Source organism: Myzus persicae, unplaced genomic scaffold, assembly GCF_001856785.1.
Source record: "Myzus persicae strain clone G006 unplaced genomic scaffold, MPER_G0061.0, whole genome shotgun sequence".
In the NCBI taxonomy this organism is placed as follows: domain Eukaryota; kingdom Metazoa; phylum Arthropoda; class Insecta; order Hemiptera; family Aphididae; genus Myzus; species Myzus persicae.
The window spans coordinates 1-26,488 of record NW_019100734.1 but is presented as its reverse complement, the minus strand read 5'-3'; the positions used below and the strand labels follow the sequence as shown (position 1 = coordinate 26,488).

At 28.0% G+C, this 26,488-nt stretch overlaps 4 protein-coding genes across 4 annotated transcripts; 2 read left to right on the top strand and 2 right to left on the bottom strand.

The window, feature by feature from the left end:
• Positions 1 to 1,656: 1,656 nt before the first annotated feature.
• On the bottom strand, positions 1,657 to 2,683 carry LOC111042719 (the record flags this gene model as incomplete). The annotated part of the gene is made up of 2 exons (XM_022327417.1): positions 1,657 to 1,921; positions 2,493 to 2,683. Coding segments are annotated over 2 exons (351 nt in total), but the record flags the coding sequence as incomplete, so codon positions are not given.
• Positions 2,684 to 5,146: 2,463 nt separating this feature from the next.
• LOC111042722 lies at positions 5,147 to 9,029 on the top strand. Its single transcript, XM_022327421.1, has 6 exons — positions 5,147 to 5,247; positions 5,503 to 5,601; positions 5,680 to 5,888; positions 6,493 to 6,695; positions 7,020 to 7,330; positions 7,400 to 9,029. Exons 1-6 carry the CDS (start codon positions 5,147 to 5,149, stop codon positions 9,027 to 9,029), a joined length of 2,553 nt encoding a protein of 850 aa, XP_022183113.1.
• An 11,504-nt stretch (positions 9,030 to 20,533) lies between these two features.
• LOC111042721 (zinc finger BED domain-containing protein 1-like) lies at positions 20,534 to 23,500 on the top strand. The gene is made up of 4 exons (XM_022327420.1): positions 20,534 to 21,638; positions 21,701 to 22,176; positions 22,258 to 22,401; positions 23,171 to 23,500. Exons 1-4 carry the CDS (start codon positions 20,534 to 20,536, stop codon positions 23,498 to 23,500), a joined length of 2,055 nt encoding a protein of 684 aa, XP_022183112.1.
• A 1,151-nt stretch (positions 23,501 to 24,651) lies between these two features.
• On the bottom strand, positions 24,652 to 26,205 carry LOC111042720 (general transcription factor II-I repeat domain-containing protein 2-like). The gene is made up of 2 exons (XM_022327418.1): positions 25,905 to 26,205; positions 24,652 to 25,817 (listed from the first exon to the last, which is right to left on the bottom strand). The coding sequence occupies exons 1-2, from the start codon at positions 26,203 to 26,205 to the stop codon at positions 24,652 to 24,654; spliced, it is 1,467 nt and encodes a 488-aa protein (XP_022183110.1).
• Between the last annotated feature and the right edge of the window lie 283 nt (positions 26,206 to 26,488).

Genomic DNA, 26,488 nt, shown 5'->3' with positions numbered 1-26,488 from the left:
TGTTTTCAAGTTATTATAAATTTTTTCAAAAATGAATTTTCAAAAATGTACAAACGATGTCCAGTCATTGGTTAACCAAATACCGTTCAATTCAACACCAGCATACCCAGAATTCTCCACGTTTTCCTCGAGATTAAAAACGTTCAAAACATTTCCATCAAATAGTACACAGAACAAATATAAATTGGCCGAGTCTGGGTTTAAGTATATAAGTGTCGATGACGCAGTTGAATGTCATTGGTGTTCAATAATTTTGCATGCCTTTGAATTCGGAGACGACATATTTCTTGAACATACACGGTTCTCACCAAAATGTATATTTGTATTATTAACGAAGGGAAATCAGTATGTGCAAAAAGTGTTAAGTAAATATTGTAAAATCGAAGTTATTTGTAATTGTGTAACCGATTCATACGATACCATTTGTTAAATCATGTTTTTATGTACTGTTTTATAATATATGATGTAATAAATAATAATAAATATTGAATTTTAAAAAATCAACTTATATATGCTAGTTTTGAATTTAATATCTCGTGGACGTATGGTTTAGTGGTTTAGTGCTTATAATTTAAATGTTTTTCAGGTTAGTAAGTATAATGTGTAATTCTCCCCTCCTAGTATGCACTAATCCACTAAGCTGTACGTTCACATTTTTTTGCATTTTTTTTTTATCTAAGAGTGTAGTATATAATATGTTTACAAAGGAAAAAACTCTCAGTTCAATGTATGACTCCATCAGTTATATCTAACTTTATATTTGTGTTAGACGTGAAAAAATCAAAATAAATATTTTAACTATTAAAATAAAGTTATCAAAATAATTCCACTATGAGTTCACCGATAATTGTCTGCAAGTCTACTTTTGACATCCGTGCTTACAACAAGAAAAATATTACAGTTGGATTATTAATTAATAAGCAGATTTCAATTATTATAATTCTAGAATGTAAAATAACTAAAAAGAGTTTAAACCTTGATCTAGACCAATGGCTTTCATTAATGTGTGAAAATAATTATACATCAATTATTAATAATCTACAAAAACGATGTAAACGAGTAAGAATAACTGATAACTTAAGTTATTCTGTTAATGTGAAACAGTCTTCAATTATATTGCATTCTAATCAAAATGATATAACATTCACCCTTGTAGACCTGCAAAGGTTGAAACAAATTCAACAGTGTATTGAATTATATATTATTGAAAAACAGAAAAAATTGCAATCTTATCAGAAGACCTATGACACAGCATATTCATTAATTTCAGCAGATGTTAACGGGTTACCCTCTTCTTGTCGACGGAATGAATTTACAAATCAATATATTCAGAATTATGACTTAAGTTATAGTAATATGGAGTCTAACGATATTTCTTTTATACATGAATTATTACAGTTTCATTATAACTCACTATCAGACATGATATTACAAGACTTAGCAGTCTAATTTTTTTTAATTATTTGTTAACCCATAATTTATATTATTTTTTACGTTTCATGATACTAAATAATGCATGTACACAACTTTTTAAAATAAATGTATGATTAATTTTTTTTTTCACATAAATAAATAAAATGCCATGTATAAGTATATAATTGATTTACAATATAATAATAACAGATAATTAATTCATATATAATGTGAGTGATGTATACATATGTTTCATAACACAAGTATATTAAAACTAAACATTTTTTATTTTGCATAGTACCTATTATATATTCATATTTTTTCTACAGTCATTAATAAATATATTAATTAATTCTTTGATAATTTAGATCTTATTATCTTCCTCTTAGGATCAGACATAAAGCGTGTAAATATTGTTTGTACGACCTCTGATAAATTATTCTTAAGCTCTTGATCTTTTTCTTCATCGGTTATCGTTACTTTAAGACTACATTCAGCTTCTTTCCATCTATAAAAAATTACATAAAAAATTTTAATATTATAAAAAAAATAAATAAATGTATTACAATTATTTTATATTAGGGAGATCAGGGTAAAGCGGATAGGTGGACAAAGTGAATAATGTTAATAACTTTTTGAATATTGATGATTAAATAATAATAATAATAATGTTCATATAAGTTGTCAGCAATGTGTATCATCTTTGGAGGGATAATGATTTATATCATTCACTAGTTTACATTTGCCATAAAATCGTTTATCCGAAAATAGTTAAGTTTCATATAGCACTAAACCCAAGTTCTTAAATCACATATATTTAATAAAAAAAAATCATGTTTATTTAAGAAAAAATCAATCTGGAAAAAGTGGAAATATTTTATTTTTATTTGATGAAGAAAATTTGAAAATTTGAAAATAATAAAATATATTAATATAAACGGAATATAATATGAAAAGATAATTTTTTATTTTATATTTTATGTATTTGGTCTCATCTACAAAATATTTATATATTACAAGAGCTTTTAATTATTTCCTACACTGACCAAGAAAAAAAATAATAAATTATAATATATTACCTGTTCTTGCTATCAACATTCTTAATATTTTTCACTTTATAGTGGCTGATGGTCCAGTACTCAGAAATTTTATCGTCAGTTGGAGATTTAACATTTATCAAATTATCACCTTGTTTTACCGTAATAGTATTTATGATATCAGTTTCAATTTTTTCATTTTTTAGCAAACTTTCAATATTATCCAAATATGAAATATTCTAGAACAAAAAAAAAATTGTAATTTATTTTTACTATACTATAGATATTTTATTTACTTTTCTAATCGTTGTTTTTTTCTTATTCGATTTTACTTCTTTTTTGTTTTTACTCTGTTTGCTCGGTTTTTTGACTGGTTTAACCTCATTATCCATACTCTCATTATTAGAATCGTTCTGAAATTAAATAAAATTTGGTAACTGAAAATCTAGTAAAAATATATACACTGTACCTATTTATTTTAATTTGTAGATATAATATCAAACTAGCATAATTCAGTATTATACAAAAAAATAAAATATTGTATTTAATAATCTTCAAAATATAACTAATAAATATAAATTATATAAAAACATATTATTTTGTACTTACATCGCTTAGGATCATTGTCTCTTCGTCAGTGCTATTTAATGAGCTAACAAATGGCATTTTTAAAACAAAATTAAATATAGCTTTAAACAGTAGATATGTAGCTAAAATATATTGAGTGAATTTACTCTTGCTTCTTAAGTGTTTTGCTATTGACTGATCAATTTATAATTTAGCTGATGCATACTGAATGATTAATATGATATTAATCATATGAATAATTAATTCAGTTAATTTTCTCCTATATAACTTTAATCCTCATATATATATATATATATATATTCATAATTATCTTATTCTGCTATATTATTACGTAACTATAATTTGTATTTTATTATTATTTTGTATTAGCAGAATATTTTGTTCTGCTGTTGTTTTTTATTGTTATATTTATCACATTGATGTGCTATGTAGATAATATGATTCTAATAATTACATTATCGAATAATAGTTTCAGATTAACGACAATATTGGTATAATATGATTCTAATAAATACATTATCGAGTAATAGTTTCAGATAAACGAGAATTGGTATAAAGCCGGGTTTACACACAACAATAAATTGTAACGATTCAACTTATCGTTACGATTCACAGAAATTGATGCTGATCGACATCAATCATGTTCAATTCAAATAATCGCTACACCGCCTGGTGCCTATGATAATAGGAATTACAGTAGCGCGCGACCGATAGTCGTCCGTTAATATATAATATATATCACTACTCATATGAATATTTATTAGAATACACCAATTAAGAATATTGTAATTAAATATTGTAGTGACCTTCCGCTGTATATGTGAGAATATTGAGTGGGAACAATGGCCATCGATCGAGTCGATGAGATACGTAAAGAGAGTATCCCTAGACAGACGAACAGCCACCACCAGATAGCTAGAAGTCACATCTCGCTAGAACACTTTACATTCTATTTTAAAATAGTCATTTAGACTTAACAGTTTTTTGAAGTGTGTATTAAATAACATCCTTCTGTAACACATTATATCGAACAACAGTCTCACAAAATGTTATATTTCAACTTCTCAAAATAACAATGTAAGTACATATCATTAGTATAGATATTATTTTTACAAAAAAATATTAATATAGGTAGGATATGTTAACATTAAAAAATAAAATAAAAGCTTACACAGTAATATTACTGTAATAATTTTGTTTAATTTTAATAAATATTTATTATTTACAGTTTTTAAAAAAAAAAATGAAATCAGCTAGCACTATTTATAGGAAAATAGAAGCCGATGTATTAAAGCGAGAAGAAAATCAAAAATTTGAATATGAAGAAGAAATTAAACATAAACAAAAAATTAAACAATTTAATAAACAAATTAAAAAAACTAAGTCAAAATCAGTAAAAACAGAATTAAGTTTAAAAAAACAAAAATTAATAGATGAATATAATGATTTTGAATATCAATCCTTATTAAATGATTTAAATATACGCAGTAATTTAGATTACCTTTACAAACAATTAGAGTATGTAAATAAAAACTAGTATATTCGTAAAAAACTTTATCTATACAAACAATTATAATATGTAAATACAAACTAGTATATTCGTAAAAGCTTAAGCTCAACATGTATATACACAACATGTAGGGTATAAGTTATGTTCCACAGAAGCGATTGTAGGTTCGTACGTTAGATCTATGTGTGTAGATGGCAAGGTTCCAGAGATCTTCCTAACCGGAGGGTCCAGCGTTACGGGTGTATCGCACCTTCGTTGCTGCCCGTCTCGCTTACCACTATCATGATCTGACAACACGTTCCTATGATCCGAATCCGATCATGCTCGGTGGCTGTGACGTCGTTGAATTACATACTTAAATTATATTTTTTGTTATGTTCTGATGAAATAATAAGTAAAACATATACTACTATACCTTTAAATATCTAACAGAATAATAATATCTGAATCACTTAAGAATATATACCTATACCAAAATTGTGAATAAACAGTAGTAAAATAAAATAAGAGATATTCCAATGTTTTATTTTATTTTATTAAATATATTGATTAATAAATAAATATTAACATTTACAGTTACAAAATAAAATTAATAAAAATGGAATCTGTTGCAAAGGAAACGTACCTCAAACGAGAAATAGAAGAAAGTTATGAGCAATTGGAAACGACGTTTGACGAAGAAGATGAAGATGAAAATTTGTATAAAAACAAAATTAAAACAATTAACCAAAAAATTAAAAAACTAAAATATGAAAAAAAAAACTCAAACTAGAATACAAAGATTCGCAATATGAATATTATAAATGTAGACAAAGAATAAGGAATTCTATACATTCTCTATATACCAAATTAGAATGTTTGAATATAGATTAAGATTTAAGACTAATATGTATTAATAAATAATATTATTATTATTATTATTATTATTATTATTTTTTTTAAATTTATTTACAGTTACATAATGAAAAGAAATACAATCACTAAACGTAGACGGATGGAATCAGCTGAGGGCGGACTTGTTGAAATTGAACGATTTAAAAGCTGTTCGAGAACGTATATTGTTAAGAATAAGGAAGAAATAATAGACTACCATGTATTTTTTAGTTATGTTTCTGAAATGTTAATTTCTAGGTTAACACAATCAAGCCAGCAGTCAACAATTAAATTTAATTTACATGTTGATAGCACGTATGAACAACTGTTAACGGGTGAAGTACAAGATATGTCGTTTAAAACTTCAAACGTATTAGCATATAAATCATCCGATTTTAATAGTTTATTAAACAAAATGTTTAACAAATTATTATCTGAGGAAGCACAGTTTATATCAAAAAAATCAGGTTGGTCACTAAAATCTATAGATTGTTTACAATTACGAATTAATAAAGTTAATCCTCTTAAAGGAGGAAGTACATATTTAGATTTACCAAACCATATAAAAAAAAAAAAGCAGTTATATACATAAAAATAACGATAACGAATGTTTCAAGTATTCAATACTAACTAAGTACAATAATCGATTGAATAAATCTAAGTTTAACAAAAAATATTTTGATATGTTAGAAACAAAAAGTGGGCTTAATTTTAAATGTATTGATTTTCCAACACCTATAACTCAGATAAAAAAATTTGAAAAAATAAACAATGTATCAATTAATATTTACAGCTTAGATAATAAAAATTTAATTTTCCCATTACATATAACCAATATTGAAAAAAAAAATCATTTCGACCTATTTCTATTTGATAATAATAATACATCTCATTATTGTTATATTAACAACTTCTCAAGATTTATTAGAAGTCAAAGGACTAAAAATTGTTCAAAGTTGATTATATGTAAGCGATGTTTTACAAGTTTTGGAAATAAACCGTGTAAAAGCAAACTTTGGGGTGAAACAGGATTAATTAGACATAAAGAAATGTGTATTAAAAATAAATTAGGAAGACCTATTATGTTCGAAGAAGGAGATGACGATTTCATATATTTCAAAAACTATAAAAATACTCAACGAATCCCGATTGTTATATACGCTGACTTTGAATGTATTTTAAACCCTAAACAACCTGATAAATTCATTCAAAGTAGTAAAAAACCAAAAACTTGTATTACACATTTACATAAACTTATGAGTTACGGGTTTTATGTAAAAGTCGACTATAATATTATACCAAAAAAATTAATAAAAAAGTTTGAAATTCCTAGAAAAGTAGTAATATATAGAGGTAAAAATGCAGCAAAAAAATTTATGAATAGTATGATTAGTATAGGAAATAAAATTAATGATATTTATAAAACTAATTTACCAATTAACAAATTAACTTTAAAAGAAGAAAAACATTTTCTGAAGGCTAAGGTTTGTGAAAAATGTTTAATACCTTTTAAAGATAATAATCTGTTAAAAGTTCAAGATCACTGTCATATAACTGGAAATTACAGACGATGTATTTGTGTTAAATGTAATTTTCAGCTAACTAGTCCATCATTTGTACCAATCTTCTTTCATAATCTGACATATGACAGTCACTTTATAATTCGAGAACTTGGGTGTAACGATAAAGATATTCATGTTATACCTAATTCATCTGAAAAATATATATCATTCAGTAAAGAAATCGTACCAAAATTTAACATTAAGTTTGTTGATACATACCGTTTTATGGCTGAAAAATTAAGTAAACTAGCAAAAAATTTATCCGAAGATAAATTGAAGTTTAGAGAAACTATTAAAGTATTTTCTATTAAAGTATTAGATCTAGTTACTCGAAAAGGAGTCTTCCCGTATGAATATGTTGATAGTTGGAGTAAACTAGATGAACCTTTTTTACCTTCAAAGCTTGATTTTTAAAGCTCTTTATCCGATGAATATATTACTGATGATGATTATGTTCATGCGAAAAATGTATGGAACATTTTTAATATAAAGACATTAGGTGAATATAGCGATCATTATTTAAAAACTGATGTTGCTATACTAGCTGACGTGTTTGAAAATTTCAGAGACTTATGTTTATCTAGTCTTGAGTTAGATCCTGCTCATTATATGACTGCTCCAGGATTTGCGTATGATTGTATGCTTAAATATACAAAGATCGAATTAGAAAGGTTAAAATGCTCTAATATGCTTTTGTTTATAGAGAATTCAATTCGTGGTGGGATAACTCAATCGACTAAAAGGTTTGCTAAAGCAAACATACCAAATATCAAAGGATTGAATTATAATTCTATCGAACCGATTAAATGGATAACATATCTTGATTGTGTAAATTTATATGGAAAGTCTATGTTGACAGAATTACCTTTTAAAGATTTTGAATGGGTTGATGACTTAAACATAGACGTAACTAAAATTGCTGATGATTCTGAAGTTGGGTATATATTAGAAGTCGATATCGACTACCCAAAACATTTACATAAGACTCATAATGATTTCCCGTTTTTACCGTTGAACGAATGTCCACCAAATTCTAAAGTTAAGAAATTGTTAACTACACTATTACCGAAAAAAAACTATATTGTTCATTATAAAAATTTAAAACAAGCGATTTCTCACGGTCTTAAACTTGTAAAAATTCATCGAGCTATCCGCTTTTCTCAAAAGAAATGGATGGTATCGTACATTGAATTCTGTACTAAAATGAGAACAGAAGCTAAAAACGAGTTTGAAAAAGAATTCTGGAAGCTTTTAATTAATAGTGTTTTTGGAAAATGTATGGAAAATGTTCGAACAAGAACTTCTATAAAACTGGTTTCGTCAGAAAAAAAAGCTAATAAATTAATGGCGAAAACTAATTTTAAGGATAGAACTATATACTCTAAGAATCTTATGGCTATTCATCAACATAAGGAAACTATTAAATTCGATAAGGCGATTTATGTAGGATCAGCAATTTTAGACGTTTCGAAAACTTTTATGTATGATTTTCATTATAATGTAATGAAAAAGAAATATGGTAAACAAATTAGTTCTTTATATTCGGATACAGATTCATTGATATATTCTATTCAAACAGTAAATTTTTTCGATGATTTAAAAAATGATTTATTACCATATTTTGACACATCTAATTATCCTAAAGACCATTATTGCTTTAGTGAAATTCATAAGGGCCAACCAGGAATGTTCAAAGACGAACTTAAATCAATAATTCTTAAAGAATTCGTTTCTTTGAGACCGAAATTATACGCTTATAAAACCATAGATGATACTGTAGAAAAAAAAGCAAAGGGTGTAAAAAAATATATAATAAAAAACCATATGAAATTTATTGATTACATAGAGATATTAAATGCTTTTATAACCCATAAATCTGTTGAGGAAAAACAATCTCATAGAAACATGAATTTCATTCAATCGAATAAACATGTTCATTCGAAAACAATGAACAAGCTTGTTCTCAGTGCCAATGATGATAAAAGATATATAATGAATGATGGGATAAATACATTGGCGTATGGGCATTACAAACTGACAAAATAATTTAATTAATACGTAAAAAAATCTTTATTTAAAAAAATATGTGAACAAAAAAAACTTATACATAAAAAATTTTTATTTTAAAATATCTGATGAAGTTATCCAAGAATTTTGACTTGAATCAAAACCTAACCATTTAACAAGTATTTTATTCCCAACTTTTTTTATAATACGTTCAACGAGGAAGGTGTCTGGGAAATCAGTTAATTTAATTTCTTGCTCATAAAAACCACCTAAGATGATATTGTCTGATCCATCTTTTAGTTGATAAGTTACTGGATTTGTCTGTAAAACTTTTGAAACTGTAAATATTTCTGTTGTCCAATTTGGTGTATATCCTTTACTAAATATATGTTTATACTTAGATATTCTTACTTTGTCATTAACTTTAAATTTTGGTTTATATAATGAATCATTTATTTGTATATTAAATTTAATATTGCTTGTACCCATTCGAGCTTCATTCGGTGTACATTTGATTGTTCTATGTTTTGTATTATTATAATTTTGTATAATTTAGTTTTGTATATATATTATTTTTCAGAGTTTGGATCACACGTTCACAAATTGAACATTTAATAACACTGTATGAACTGTAGTGTCTAATTTTATATTTTTTCATTAAATGTTGAAATTGAATATTATAAAATTCTGTACCATTATCTGTCTGTAACAACTTCGGATGTGCTTTTTTCAATATATTAAACATACCTTTTGTACATTCCTTCGATGTTTTATTTTTCAGTGCCTCAACCCATACGTACTTACTATATGTATCTATGACTACTAAAATATACTTAAAACCATAATTTTGTCTAGAATGAGATTGCATATCCATTAAATCAGCTTGCCATAGATCATCAATAAACCGTGTTACCACATTACGTCTAGGAAATATTTTTCTTGCTGGTCGATGTAGCTCATCAGCTATATTCTCTAATATTGTCATTAGACTATAATATTTCTCTCACGTAATTCTTCTAAAATAGATATAATTTCATTATTAACACCTGTATTACCAACACTTTTTGATGATGTTAAAAGATGTAATCTAGTTACTAGCTCATTCGGATCGTCATAATAAACTAATTGTGTTTGAGATACTACATCTTTATATAAGCCAGAACCTTGCTTAGCGTGCGGTGATGAAGTAAAATTAAACATATTTTCAACTGTAGGATTTGTAACCATAGAACTGTTTGCTGTGGGATTAAAATCAAATGGTTCATTTGATATTGTTGTATTGTCATGAACTTTACTACGTTTACGACTAGCTAAATTATCGTTAAATTGTGACAAGTTTAATCGTGGAGTTTTGGTGTTGTTAATTTTAGCTATTTCTTCGTTTATCAGTTTTTCCTCATTTTTCATTCGTTCGTACAAAGGTTTTACAACAGTTGCCCATTTGTGAAACTTTGAGGTTTTAGGTTTTCCATCTGCTTTTAAATGAACACGTGAAGTTTTCAGAATATCGTAATAAGATTCCATATCTTTTATAGTTGGATTTTTTGGTTCTTTCTCACATAATAATGACCATAGTCCTAAAGTCCATGGATAGTATCTATTAAGCAATTGTAAGTTACCATGACTAAAAGTTACGATGTGATCTCCTATTTTGTACGATCCACTAGCATTATCATAATGCATGCCATAGGATTTATCATAACGTTTTAATGTAGGTCGTTTATTAAAAAAATTTGCAAATGATGAATTTAATTCACCATCATCTTCGTCACTTGTACACGAGGCTTCAGAATTTTTTTGATCAGCTGGTTGTGAGTTACATGGGATATTTTTTTCTCTCCGTGTACTCAGTGGTTCGATTATTGGTTTAAATACATCACGGTAATAGTTGTCAGAATCTATAATACCACGTTTCATTTCCATTATTTTTCGTTTAATATTTTTTTTCGATTCTATTAAATTTTCTAACAAAGCTTTTTCTTTGTTCATTTTAAATAATAAATTCGATATAACTGTAACGTATGACTCCTGATCACACTATGTAGATAATAACTGTGTTACGGTATTTATATATAATATAAATATATAAAGTATTTTCTTAAATAATATTAAGGTTTACTTATAATTTACAATATCAAACAACAACTAATTTCAGTACTTATTTAATTTTAATAAATGTATGAAAACTACATCTATATCTTCCTTCATTCATTTCCCGAGTCTTGTCGATAACCATAAACCCATAATCACTGTGATTCCAGCATAAATGAGAAATTTTCCAAAATTCAGTGAAATCCATATCTGCAGACGAATGATCGTTGAATATATGTCGTAAGTTTGTATCATCTTGTTTCTGTATTATTAAAAAGTTTGCGTTATCTCTTACTAACTTTTTCGATATTTTAGAATATGTTTGTGCTAAATAAAATACAGAGCTAGCACCTGAATGTCTACCAATGTTAAAGTAATCTCTGATTACAGATTGCGGACCACATATAACATCATCAAAAATTATAATGGAATTTTTCTTAGTTAAGTTCGGTTTTATAACTTTATCGGCGCTAGTAAATATGTACATATTAGCACCTTGTATATCATCTATTATTTTTTTTAATAAAACATATTTTTCCTGATTAGAGGTTTTAGAGTACAAATAAATGTTTTCAAATCTTAAACCGATTTTGTGGGTGATCAGATTATACATTATATTTGTTTTTCCTGAACCACTAGGACCCACTAGTATAGCACGTATAGTATCAGGTAATAACGAACCGTGTCTTGAAGGTTTTTTTACTATCTGAACATCTACATTTATAACATCTAATTTATCCTTCTGTTCAATCAAATTCATTTTATTTTTCTTATAAATACTCTAGAATTTTTCAATCGAGAATCAGTTATAGATGAAACGTTCAACTCGTAAGTGTAAATCAGACAAGACTGGTAAAGGATTTGTAAACTTCCTTATAAATAGTCTCCCGGTTGAAGCCCATGTTCCAGGCTATCAGTATTGTGGTCCTGGTACAAAATTAAAAAATAGGCTAGATCACGGTGATAAAGGAATAAACCCATTGGACGCTGCTTGTCGTGATCACGATATTGTATATGCAACGAGTAATAATTTAGACGATCGACATAAAGCTGATCAAGTGTTAGAAAATCGTGCTTGGGAAAGATTTAAAGCAAAAGATACTCCTAGAAAAGAGAAATTGGTTGCATACGCAGTAACAAACGCGATGAAAGCTAAAAGAAAAATAGGCATGGGTTGCAAAACTAAACGTAAACGTGTTATCAAAAAAAATGGTATGATAGCCGCGAAGAAAAAAAGAACCATAAAGAAAAATAATGGCGGTAAAAGGTTGATTTTTACACCAGGCCAGTCAGGAGGCGTTATTCCCTTAATACCTATATTTGCAGGATTGTCAGCTCTTGGTAGTTTGATGTCTGGAGGTGCTAGCGTGTATAACGTAATTCAAAATTCAAAACGAAAAAAAGGTAACGGTTTAAACAATAATTGGTCTAGGAAAAAAAACTGATGATCACGCTACCTGACAGACCGCTTACGTCCCAAGATATTATAAAATATGTTAAAAAGTTGAAAATCAATCACTTCCGTGGAGTCTTTTCACGTGATAAGTTACCTAAACAACCACATGCCATTGAATGTGGTATATTAAACTTAGACATATCTTCAGGTGATGGAAGTCATTGGGTAGCGTTTCATAAAAATAAAGATAAAGTTGTTTATTTTGATAGCTTTGGTGATTTACCTCCACCAATTGAATTACAGCATTATTTTAAACAGTTTAAAATAGTGTATAACTATTCTAACTATCAAGATTTCAACACATTCAACTGTGGTCATTTATGTCTTGAATTTTTACAATGTATGAATCTATTACATTAAGTTTGACTGGGAATTCGACTATATTATCTACAAATTATTTTCCGTCTCTAAACGTTTACGAGGATTCGGAAATAGCTTTGTTATGTTTGCAAACATACAATTTATTTCCAAATATAAATTCAGTTAATAACCGGTTGGAGATAGAAGTAATTCCTTCAAGAAGTAATAAATATATCCTAAAAACGTTTATATTTATTTTGGATGAAGGATGTTATGAAATTGAAGATATTAACAACAAAATCGCAAAAGAGTTATTCCACTTTAATAATGAATGTAGAACACAGCTAACATTCAACGTATCTATTGACCCCATAGATTTTAGAACATACATTAAATGCAATGGAAGACTAAAGTTAAATATTCCAAACAGTATAGCATCTATTTTTGGATTTGAAAAGAGAACCTATGAGCCAATGTATGAAGCCCATCGGTCGAGTAAAGCTGCTAATTTAAACACAATTAACTCTATAAAAGTAGTGTGCAATATAGCATATGGGTCATTCGACAATCAACTTCAAAGTCATTCAATATATGAGTTTTTCCCTAGTGGGAGAACAGGAACGAAGGTTATTCAATCTCCGCTAAACCTTATATATTACAGATTAAACAAAACAAATATTGATTCAATAACTGTACAGTTAGTTGATCAAAACAATAATCCGATCGATAACTTTAATGAGACATTGACAGTTGTTCTACATATTAAACGTCACGAGTCTCATTATTAAATTTGAATCTCAGATATCAGGATGTATGAGTCAGTTACTTTAAGTTTAACCGGAGACAAAACCATATTATCTGCAAATTATTTTCCGTCTATAAACCTTTACGAAGACTCAGAAATTGCTTTGTTATGTTTGCAGACATTTAATTCATTCCCGAATATCAACAAAGATAATAATAAATTTGCTATACAAGTAAACGACCATAATAATAATAATAATGATCGTTTATGGTGCTATATTAAACTGGAAGAAGGATGTTATGGAATTAAAGATATTAAACATCGAGTTATGGAGCAAATAAATATTTATAATGAAAAATTCAAAAATAAGTTAACATTCGACATTTCGGTTGATTCTAACGACTTCAGATCATACATAAAATGTAATGGAATACTACACTTTGAGGTTTTACATAGCATAGCACCTGTATTAGGTTTTGAAAAACGAGAATATAAGCCAGAGTATGAAACTCATAGATCAGAAAAAGCTGTGAATTTAAACACAATTAATTCTATAAAAGTAATGTGCAATATAGCTCAAGGATCATTCAACAACCATCTTCAAAGTCATTCGATTTATGAGTTTTTCCCTAGTGAAACGTCAGGATCGAAAGTAGTACAGTCACCATCAAATTTAATATATTACAAATTGAATAAAACAAATATTGATACGATAACCGTTCAGTTAGTTGATCAAGATCATAATCCGATTGACAATTTGGGGGAGACATTAACAATTGTGTTACATATTAAACGTTACGGGTCTTGAGATGGGATTAAAATTCAATATAAACCCACTACTTCGGATCAGTACAACTAGTCATAAGACTAAAGTGCTACCAGTAACATCAAATAAAATAAAAAAATTGACGGTGAAGAATAAAAAAATTTTGCAAGCTCTGGGTTACCAATTAAAGCAGAATGCCTGAAAGTGATATTTTGGATATAACTTCGCAGTACGAGACGGATTCTAAAATTACGAAAATTGAATATCATTCATACACACCGTATACAACCTCCTTTAATAATAATGACGAAATACGTATTTCAATCCAGCAAACGGATGTTTATCCATATCTACACGAAAGCTTTATTTTTTTGGAAGGAAAAATTACTGAAACTGGTAAAGTGAAACTATCAAATAACGGTTTCTCGTATCTCTTCGAACAAGTACGATTGGAAATCAATGGGATAGAAGTAGATAGCACACGTGTTCTGGGAATCACTAGCTCGTTGAAAGGTTACTTATCCGGTACACCAGATAACTACAATTGTTATGAAAATGCTGGCTGGAATTTTAAAAACGCAGCGCAATCGGAAAATGATAAAGGTGAATTTAGTGCTTGCATTCCATTGAAATATTGCCTATTGGTTAGGTTTGTTTGAAGACTATAAAAGAATACTAGTGAATTCTAGATTGGAATTAATATTAACCCGAAGTCATAGTGATTTAAATGCTTTACAAGTTAAAAGTGGTGCAACTGCTACTGAAGGTAAAGTCGTTTTAAACAAAATAGTCTGGAAGGTCCCACATATAACAGTCGACGACGAAGAAAGGTTAAAATTATTGAAACTTATAGAAAAAGAAAAAAGTTTGTTTATTCCTTTTAGATCTTTTGAAACTTTTGAATATCCTGAACTCGGAACCAGTAAGAAAGTTGTGTGGAATTTGAAAACTGCTTCAAAATTAGAAAAACCACGATTCATCATAATTGGATTACAGAAAGGACGCAAAAATGTGTTATCAAAAGATTGTAGTATATTCGATCATTGTAATCTAACAAACGTTAAAGTATTTCTGAACTCGATAGCTTATCCATACGATAATTTGAATTTAGATTTTTCGAAAAATAATTTTACCTTATTGTATAATATGTATACATCGTTTCAAGAATCGTACTATGAAAAAAATATACGGAACCCGATATTGAGTCCATCCACTTTTCTATCAAATGCTCCAATTATAGTCATTGATACTTCGAAGCAGAACGATTCAGCCACAGCCTCAGCAGTAGATGTTCAATTAGAAATTGAAGCATCAGAATCGCTTACAGGTGTAACTGCTTATTGTTCATTAATTCATGATCGTATTGTAGAATATGTACCTTTTACTAGAGAAGTAAGAAAACTTGTGTAAATAATTTTTTAAAATTAATATATAATTGTATTTGTAAATAAAATAATATTTAATAAATAATATATATTTTCTTAAATTATTTTTACTACTAAACTAAAAGAAAAAATATATAAATATTTTGTTTGTGTAACAAATTATATAACTAACTATACACAGTTCTGTGATGTGTTACACGGTGGTGTGTTACATGTGGTTACATAAAATATTTAAGAAATCACACTTTTGAGATTTTGTGTTACACGGTGGAGCATGTAGAAATGTCCCCTTGAAAATGAAGAAATCTCACACGGTGATCAAAAGTACTGTAAGGGGGACTTTCCTCCTTGAACTTTTTTTTTTCCCTGTAAAAATGGACGCAGAACATACATTAGGGTTTTTGAGATTTTGGCTACGCGGTGGTCAAAAGTACTGTAAGGGAGACTTTCCCCCTTGAACTTTTTTTTTTCCCCTGTAAAAATGGACGCAGAACATACAAATATATACTACTTAGTGTAATCGGTAATTTATTAGTTTAAATGACTAATGTGTTATATTTAAATGTTTTTTTTATTTTTTTTTGTTTTAGATTGCACCTTCTTAGGAAACCATGTTGTCATCGATATGTCACCCGAGGGTGCCACAATAGTGGAAGAAGTGTTAGACCAACCACTGGAACAACCAATTGTCAACAGTGCACCTGATGAAAAGGATATCATTGGGCAGAGTAGGTAACTCATGTTTTATAAATGGAGTAATTAAATTTTTTAAATGATTATTTTATTTTATAGCAACACATGTTAGTATGTCGTTCGAAAGTGCTGCAAAAGGCCCTGTCAGACCAACCACTGGATCATTGTTACCGTTGTTTACCGAACGCGTAACAGAAGTTCTCTTAACTGGAGCGCACACGGGGACGTCTGTAATCTAATGGTACCGGTTTCAAGTCGATCGAACAATTATTCGATTTATATGGTATAGAATTTTATCCGATTAAATGCATTAAATAATATAATAATGAAGACAGTCAATAGTACATATTGTGTGTTGAGGTATAACTGGAAGTACACCTAGTTCGCTTCAAATCTCGATCGTAAGGCCCTCTCTATATTACTATATGATCTACAACGACCCTGCAGACTGAAGGCTTGACGTTGTTCACTCGACGGTCGGTATTCTGGTGGGAGAGGGAATTGGATAGGAAGGACCAACTGTCCAATTACTATGACCATTCACCATTGTACTTATTACATATAACTTATTATCGATTATCACCGTTATCGGTTTCCTTAAATTGAGATATAATTTCATTTTGACTTCTGGTTTTTACTGTTGGGTTTTATAAATTGCCCAGTAGCAGTAAATTGAACGAGTGTTTAAATGTTAATAATTCGCTAACAGCTTACACAAATTAAATACTGTAAACGTTAAATCTATTTTTTCAATATGTTTACAGATTCGCTATTTTGAATTTTTTTCAAAGAAATTAAAATCAAATTAAAATTTTTTTATTTTTTATTCAAAAACATAAAAAATAAAAGTTTATATCATACGTGTAGTACAACCATCTATTAAATAAATTTAAAACAAAAATGAAAAAATATTGATTAATTTCAAGTTATTTCATTCGTCAGAACTCCGTGGGACACCCTGTATAGTACATTATAAAAAAAACTTGAAACAGGCGATTTAAAACAGTATTAAAGTAACGAAAATCTATCGAGCTATCAGCTTTTCTCAAAGTTATTGGATGGCATCATACATTGAATTATCTATAAGTATGATAGTAGAGGCTAAAAACGAGTTTGAAAAAAATTTCTGGAAGTTGTTAATTAAGAGTGTTTTCGGAAAATTTATGGAAAACGTTCGGTCTAGAACTGCTATAGAACTGGTTTCATCTGAGAAAAAGGCAAGGAAATTAATGTCAAAAACTAGTTTTAAGGATAGGACTATATACACCAAGAATCTTATGGCTATTCATCAGCATAAGGAGACTATTAAATTCGATAAAGCAATTTATGTAGGATTTGCAATTTTAGACGTTTCAAAAACATTTATGTATGACTTTCATTATTATGTAATGAAGAAAAAATATGGTTCTAAAATTACTTCTTTATACTCGGATACTGATTCTTTGATATATGCTATTCAGACAGCAAATTTTTTCCATGATTTAAAAAATAATTTAATACCATATTTTGACACAGGTGTAAAGAAATATATAATTAAAAATAATATGAAATTTGATAATTATATGGATATACTAAACGCATTTACTTGTTGAGCATAAACAAACTCATAGAGACGTAAATCGCTCCGCTCCGCAAATCAAAAATATCCCTCGACTTGCTATCCAACACCACCTAAAGTTGGTCACAGTGTAACGGCTGTTATACCATAGTACAACCACTCTTATCATTCAAAAGCTTATCACTACCAAAACGGTGGTGGCGAAACATCCGGCGGCGGAACGGTGGCGGCGAAATGTCCAGAGGTCCGTCAAAACCTGACCATTTAACAAACATTTTATTTCAAAATTTTTGTATCACACGTTCAACGATAAAGGTGTCTGGGAAATCGGTTAGTTTAATTTCTTGTTCATAAAAACCACCAAAGATATTTGATCCATCTTTTAGCTGATAAATTACTAGTATAAGTACCATTATCCGTCTAACAATTTTGGATAAGATTTTTTAAATATATTAAACATACTTTTTGTACATTCTACCCCTGTTTTATTTCTTAGTGGCTCAACCCATACATATTTTGAATATGTGTCTATGACAACTAAAATATATTTAAAACCCTAGGTAGTTTTTCTTTTTAATGATATTGCATGTCCATTAAATCTGCTTGCCAGAGGTCATCAATAAACCGACTACCACACTACGCCTGGGAAATATTTTTTTTATCGCTGGTCGATGTAGCTCGTTAGCTATATTTTTTGATGTAGCAATTATACTATAATATTCATCTATCGTAATTCTTCTAAAATAGAAATAATTTCATTATTAACACCAGTATTACCAACACTTTGTGATGATGTCAAAAGATGTAATTTAGTCACTAGTTCATTCGGATCGTCATAATAAACTAATTGCGTTTTCGGTATTACATCTTTATATAGACCAGAACCTTGCTTAGGCTGTGGTGTTGAATTAAAATCAAACATCTTTTCAACTATAGGATTTGTAGACATAGAACTGTTTGCTTCTGGTTGATAGTTAAATAGTTCGATGGTGGTATCATAAACGTTACTACGTTTAGTGCTCAACTTAGACATCTTCTTCTTCTTCTTGGCTTCGGCCTTTAAGACCATGCCGCTAAGTACAAATCTTGCTATCTATCCCTTAACTTAGACAAATTATCTACAAATTATTTAGCTTTGTTATGTTTACAAACGTGCAGTTAATTTCCAAACATAAATTCGGCTAATAATCGACTGGAGATAGAAGTAATTACTTCATTAAACAGTGGCGTATTTTGGGGGGGTGTCCAAGGTGTCTGGACCCCCTCCAAACCAAAAAAAATTCAATTTTTAATTTTGATAAATTTTAAAGGGAATTACACAAACAAAAATATGTGGTTCGTTATGAACTATTTTAATATTACATAAAGTCCTGCACTAATTCGGAAAGAAAATTAATTTAGTTTTAAATAATGTACTTATTATTCTATTATATTTTTAATTATTTATAAAACTGTTATTTAAATAGCACCACTGATATCGAATGTAACAAACAAAATATATAGTAATAATTATTAAATTATTGTGACCGATGATGATAAGTTATCATTGATAACTATATAGGTAGGTACTAACGTACATTAATATTTTTAAATAATATTATGTTATTATTATCCTATTAAAGTATACATGCAATTTATATTTTTATCTTGTGGCTCCGTGCCTTCATGTGTCTGTGTTACTTGTTTTTCCAGCGGGAATTTGTGTTGTGTTTATTTAGATATTAATATGCTACAATGATGTTTTTTTTTAAAGGTTGGGTTAGGTTAGGTTAGGTCTTAAATATGTACATTTATTTTAAAACATATTATTTTTTATCAATTTAATTTAAATCATTTTTCATTTAATCGTCATCGAAGAAACAAGGCAGATAAAATAAACATTTTAAAAGTATATAATCATATTATTGTCATTGGTGAGTACCTATATTATTTATAATATTTATTTTTCACAAGTGCACATAATTTTTTCTTAAATTAATATTATTAATTAAAATGAAAAAATTATAATTAAGTATTTTTTAAACTAATAATAGGCATATTATATAATATTCTTCATCTAAATTATTTAGAATCGTAATATTTTTAAGTCATTTTTTCTAGTTGCTTTATTATTATTTAAGTATTAATACTAGGATCATATATTCACATGAGCGTTAGACTTAGAATAATCCATTATGCATTTTTAGTTGTAAAACTATTATATTATTTTGTGTTATAATTATTTCAGATATAAAGTAAAGAGTCTGAATTAAATGTTTGTTGAAGTGTCACAAAAAAATCAAAATTCTATAACTTCTTTCTTTAAGATACGGTCCAAACTAGTGGTGGAGAACTATCGATAGTGCTATCGATAGTTATCGATAGTTACTACTATCGTATAACATCGATAGTTTGAAGGCCACCATCGATAGTTTTCAATAGTCGACAGTCGTTATCACTATCAATAATTTGAAATTTCATTTTATATTGTGATTATTATAGTATTTATTTGTTTTATCTTGTTAAGTTTTTAATTTTTTTAATAAGTAAACGTTCATCTTTCCATCAAAATGGGTAAAAGGAAAATTTCTAATGTTTGGACATATTTTACTAGAAATGCAGATAAAAAACTTGCAAAATGTTGCAAATGTAAAAAAGAGTACAGAACCAGTGGCAATACCAGTAATCTCAAAGACCATCTTAAAAGAATGCACCCAGAAATACAATCTACTATAGTTGAGTCAGATGATGAAGATACTCAAAGTAGTAATTCAATATCCACATATTTTAAAAAACAAAATGTTTATGACCGTGACAACAACCGCAAAAAAGAAATAGATAAGGCGTTGATTCTAATGGTTTGTAAAGACTTCCAACCTTTTTCAATTGTTGAAGACACAGGATTCCAAAATCTTGTTAAAATACTTGATCCAAGGTATGTATTACCAAGTAGGTCAACGTTAAGAGACTCTCTATTAAAGCAAAATTATGAAACATGTAAAGATAAATTATTTGCTCTACTTCAAAATGTTTGTCATGTAAGTTTGACATGTGATTTATGGTCTTCCAGAGCAAATGAAAGTTTTTTAACAGTTACTTGTCATTTTATTGATAAAGACTTTAAAATGCATTGTACAGTTTTGTCCACTAACAAAATGGACATTAGTCATACTAGTGAGAATATTGCAACAGAAATAAACCTTATAATAAAAGATTGGGATATTGTTAATAAAGTTGTTACAATAGTAACAGACAATGCATCTTCAATGATTAAAGCTTGTCAAATACTAAAAATACGTCACCTTCCTTGTTTTGCTCACACACTAAATTTGGTCGTCCAAGATTCATTAAAACTTAAAGAAGTTGATTGTGTTATAAAAAAATGTAAAAATTTGGTGACTTATTTTAAAAGCAGTAACATAGCTACACATAAGCTAATAGCTGAGCAAGAAAATCAAAACAAAAAGCCTCTAAAAGTTATTCAAGAAGTTCCTACAAGGTGGAACAGTATGTATCATATGATAAAAAGAATACTAGAACTGAAGAATGATATAACAATTGTATTATTAAGAATGCCTAATGCACCTGCAGTTTTAAATTTAGAAGATACTTTGGTTCTACAAGATTTAATTGAAATATTGAGTTGTTTTGATGATGCAACCAAAAAAATATCAGGTAATTTATAATATAGATTATGTTTAAAATATTTTTATTTTATATGATCATTTTCTGTTTAGGTAATTATGTTACCATTTCATTGATTATACCTTTAGTGTATGGTATGTATAATCATCTTATTAATCTACAACCAAGTTCTTCAGAAGGAAAGATTATACTAAAAAAGACAGTTGAAAGTGTTAAAACAAGGTTATTCCATTATGAAGAACGTACTTTAACTCGTTTAGCTACAATATTAGATCCAAGACTGAAAAAAGAGGCTTTTAGATCTTCTGATAATGCTAAATGTGCAGTTTCTTTACTTCAGAGCGAAATGTCTTTGCAAGAATCATTATTACCACAAAATCCAGAGGAAAGTCATGATACTACAGAATCGGCATCTAACCCTGGTAAATCATTATTTGATTTTCTGGAGACAAGAATAGCTGAAAAAAGTAAAAACAGGACGGTGACTGCCAATTCAATCATTTATTTAAAAGAATACATGGAACGTCCTAATACAAATAATGATATGGATCCTTTAATATTCTGGAATGTAAGTACCTACCTAAAAATTAAAATCTAAATAGTGACAAACTCACTTTAAATCTATAAAATTATAATTTTAATATTTCAGGTTAATAATGATAGTCTTGGGACTATTCCCACTTGTGCTAAAAAAATCTTATGTGCTCCTGCCACTTCAGTCCCATCTGAAAGGATATTCAGTAAGGCTGGTATAGTTGTTTCGGACAGGCGGTCTAGATTAAAAGCTAAAAATGTAAATATGTTGATATTTATAAATCAAAACGATAGGTTATTATAATTTGTTTAATCATTTTATTACAAAATTTTTTTTTATTTGGTTGATAAAGATAATAACTTTTTTTTCATTTTATGATGTTAAAAACAGAGAACTTTTTATTATGTTAACCAGTTATCACTTATTTTCTTTTTATATCATTACAAAACAGTGGACTATTTATTTTATATTTATTTAAGTTGTTAAAAGACAGTGGACTATTTATTTTATATTTATTTCAGTTGTTAAAGTTCCTTTTATCATTTGTTATATTACCTATTTTATCTTAAACATTTTATTTTGTTGAATTATATAACTAAAAACCAGTTATTACTTATTTTCATTTTATGTTATTAGAGAACTATTTATATTATATTTACTAAAGTTTTTAAAGTTCCTTTAATCATATTTGTTAAATGTACTAATTATTTTATACTTCCTAAGTTTGTTGAAGTTCCTTTTACTATGTTCATTATTAAATATTTATTTTACAATGTTATAATTTATGAAAAATTGATATTCAATTTTTTTGTACGCAATAAAATAAATCATTTGACTTAATGACATAATGTTTTTATTTATTGTCACAATTAATATTGTGTTTAAGTAAGTTTTTCGACTATGCCGCAGAAGTATTGTGAAAGCAGTTCTCACGGCGTCATCGATTCAAAATTGAAAAAAAAGTATGTTTTTTATCATCAGCACTTAGACAAAAATACTATCGAAAACTATCGATAGTTATCGATAGTACAACTACAAACAATCGGAAGCTATCGATGGTTACGACTATCGATTATTCTCCACCCCTAGTCCAAACGAGAACTATCGCCGTCTACTGTATCAAGAGTTTAAAAAGTCGTCTAAAGTAATGGATTCCAATGAACAATCATCAACGATTCCAAATATTAACCCATTGAGTGGTGATTCCCAATTAACCTCGCAATTAACCATTGATACTGATTATAATTGTCATGATATTGGATTTTACATTAATCGAACATTAACTGAAAAAGAAATAGCTATTGCAGCGGTTCCCAAACTGTGTGGCGCTCCACCCAAAAGAGGCGCGAGCACTTAACAAGGGCGGTTAGGTTAGGTTAGAATTTTATACATATTGTAATTTTAGATCAATTTTATGTCCGATAAAAATTTTGTAGAAACGATAATCTTATCTTATCCATACACGACACACGTTTATTACAAAATAATTTAAGTACTTCAGTATTATAACTGTCGTATTCTCGTAGTGACATAGTGTGTAATATACAGGGTGTCCCACGGAGATCTGACAAATTAAATAACTTTTGTTCTAATCAATATTTTTTAAAAATGTCTTTTAAATATAATTCATAGACACTTGCGCTACATTTTTAGAATGCATTTTTTATTTTTTATTTTTTAATACTGAAAATAAAAAACTTAAAAATTGATAAATTTTTTTTTCGAAATATTCAATATAGCCAATTTGTAAATCTGATTTTTAGAAAAATTTATATGGTAAAAACACTTATTTAAGTCAAATGGCTGACTTTTTACATTTTTTTAAAATATCAATATTTTCGTTAAGTAAATTACGATCTAGTTTATGCTAGAAACCTTATAATTTAAAATATTAATAAAGTTTTTTAAAAATATTTTATAATATAATTTTTAAATAGGTGCATGTTAAATCTAATTATTTTTTTTATTGTATTTATTTTAATAATATGTGATGTATAAACTATAAACCATTAATGCAATGATACCCGAAATTATTGATTAAATAATTCATGTATTTAATACCAGAAACGTATAATAATAATTTTAAAATTAATTTTAGCATTTATGCATTTCATTTTAAATAATCCGTTCGAAGAATACGGTTAGATAAATATTCGTTAAATTTACTGCTACTGGGAAATTTATCAGACCTAATAGTAAAGACCAGAAGTCTAAATGAAATTATATCTCAATTTAACAATGCCCTTAACGGTCATAAACGATAATAACTAATAAGTACAACGGTCATACGGATCGGATATTTGAACCTTTCCATCTAATCCAGGGATGGCAAATAGGTTTTTTTCTACGTGCCAATTTATAACATAATTCAAAAAAAATTTTCAGCCGTGCCATAATTATTTTTATTAGCACAGCAAAATACAAATACAAAATATAAATGAAAAATTTATGATTATAATGTAGAAAATTATGTAAAAATGTAAATAATGTGAAAAAAATATTAAATTATTATTGTTTGTTAGAAATCTTTTGCTTCATATTGGTTGAAAGGTTTTTTATATCTGGTTGATATGATGTTGATTGCAAGGTAATACATGCTGCCGAATCTTCCTCCGTTAATCTGTTCCTAGCCTTTGAATGTGTATGATTTAATACTGAAAATAGACTTTTGCAAGCATATGTTGAAGAAAAAATTGTTAACAATGAAATTGCTAATTTTTTGACAGAAGAAAAATTTTCTGGAATATTATTCCATACTTCTAATATTATGTTGTCAACGCCGCAATCTGTTTCTTCGTTGTGTATTCGATGACGTTCCAATTCTTCGATACGCTTTCGCATATTCACAAATTTATTTGTCCAAATTGGATTAGTTTGCAAATCGATTAACTGCATTTCTAAATTTTCTAATTCCATCCAATTAAGATAGTATTCATTAAAATCTTGCACATCGAATAAATCGGGATAATTAATAATTTTTATTAATTTTTCAATTTTCTTAAAATCATGAAACCTTTGTGAAAACTGTATTTTAATCAAACCAACAATATTTGAAAATTCATTGGTAAAATCCCAATTGCTTTGTTCAAAAATGTCCACTTCACCTAACATTTTTTTCACTTTTGGAAAGTATAGAAATTTTCCAGGTTTGACATCGTTAATAAACATATCTATTTTCATTTCAAAACCTTTTATTAATCCAAACATGACTTCAATTGTTTTTCCGCGTCCTTGTAACTTTTTATTCAAAGTGTTCAAATGTAATGTTAGATCTGTGAAAAACATCAATTTTACAAGCCACTCTGTATTATAAAGTTCTTTAAATTCAGTCTTATTATCATGTAAAAATAGGCGAATTTCGTCCAAACAATTTACAAATCGTTCTAATGATGTAGCCCGGCTTAGCCAGCGTACATTATTGCACAATAAAAGAGTATCATATTCACAGTTAACATCATTTAATATTTTTTTAAATTGTCTTTTATGCATATCACGAGCAACTATAAAATTAATAATTTTATTAACTTGTTCTGACAATTCTTTTAAATCACTTGTGCCGACTTTGGAACACAACATTTGCTGGTGTATGATGCAGTGAAATCCAATTATTGGATGTCCAACATGCTTTTCAAATAACTTAACAAAACCTATTGATGCTCCAGTCATATTGGGTGCTCCATCCGTCGTAACAGAAATAATTTTTTTTAAATTTATGTTGAGTTTTTTTAATTCATCGACAACAATATCACAAACATCTGTACCTCTTGTTCTTTCTGGTATATTAGCTAATTTTAAAAGTTCCTCACGCATTTCATTCCCGTTTGAAAAACGTGCGAAAATTGCTAATCTAGCAGATGACTTTATATCTGTTGTTTCGTCCAAACAAATCGAGAAGAAATCACAACTATTAATATCAGACTGAAGTTGATCAGAAATATTGACGGTCATTTTTAAAATTCTTTCTTTAATTGTATTTCTACTTAGTTGTAATTCTTGAATTCTCTGAAGTATCTTATCTTTATTATTAAAATCTTGGAATAAACTAGGAGCAGCTTTTAACATGACCGTTTTTAAAAACTCGCCCTCACAAAATGGTTTTGAGTGTTTGGCAATTAAATGAGAAATTTCAAAACTTGCTTCAGTGACATTATTAGAAGTTTTTACGAATTTACTTAACAAATTAGATTGGTTTTCAATTACCTTCAAGCGTTGAGAAATAACTTCTTTCCTTTCAGTAATATTTAACTCTGAAATTTCTTTTTGGTTTGTTTCAAAATGTCGTTTGATAGAAGATGTCCGAGATACAATAATTTCAGAGCACAGACCGCATCGACTTTTATCTCCA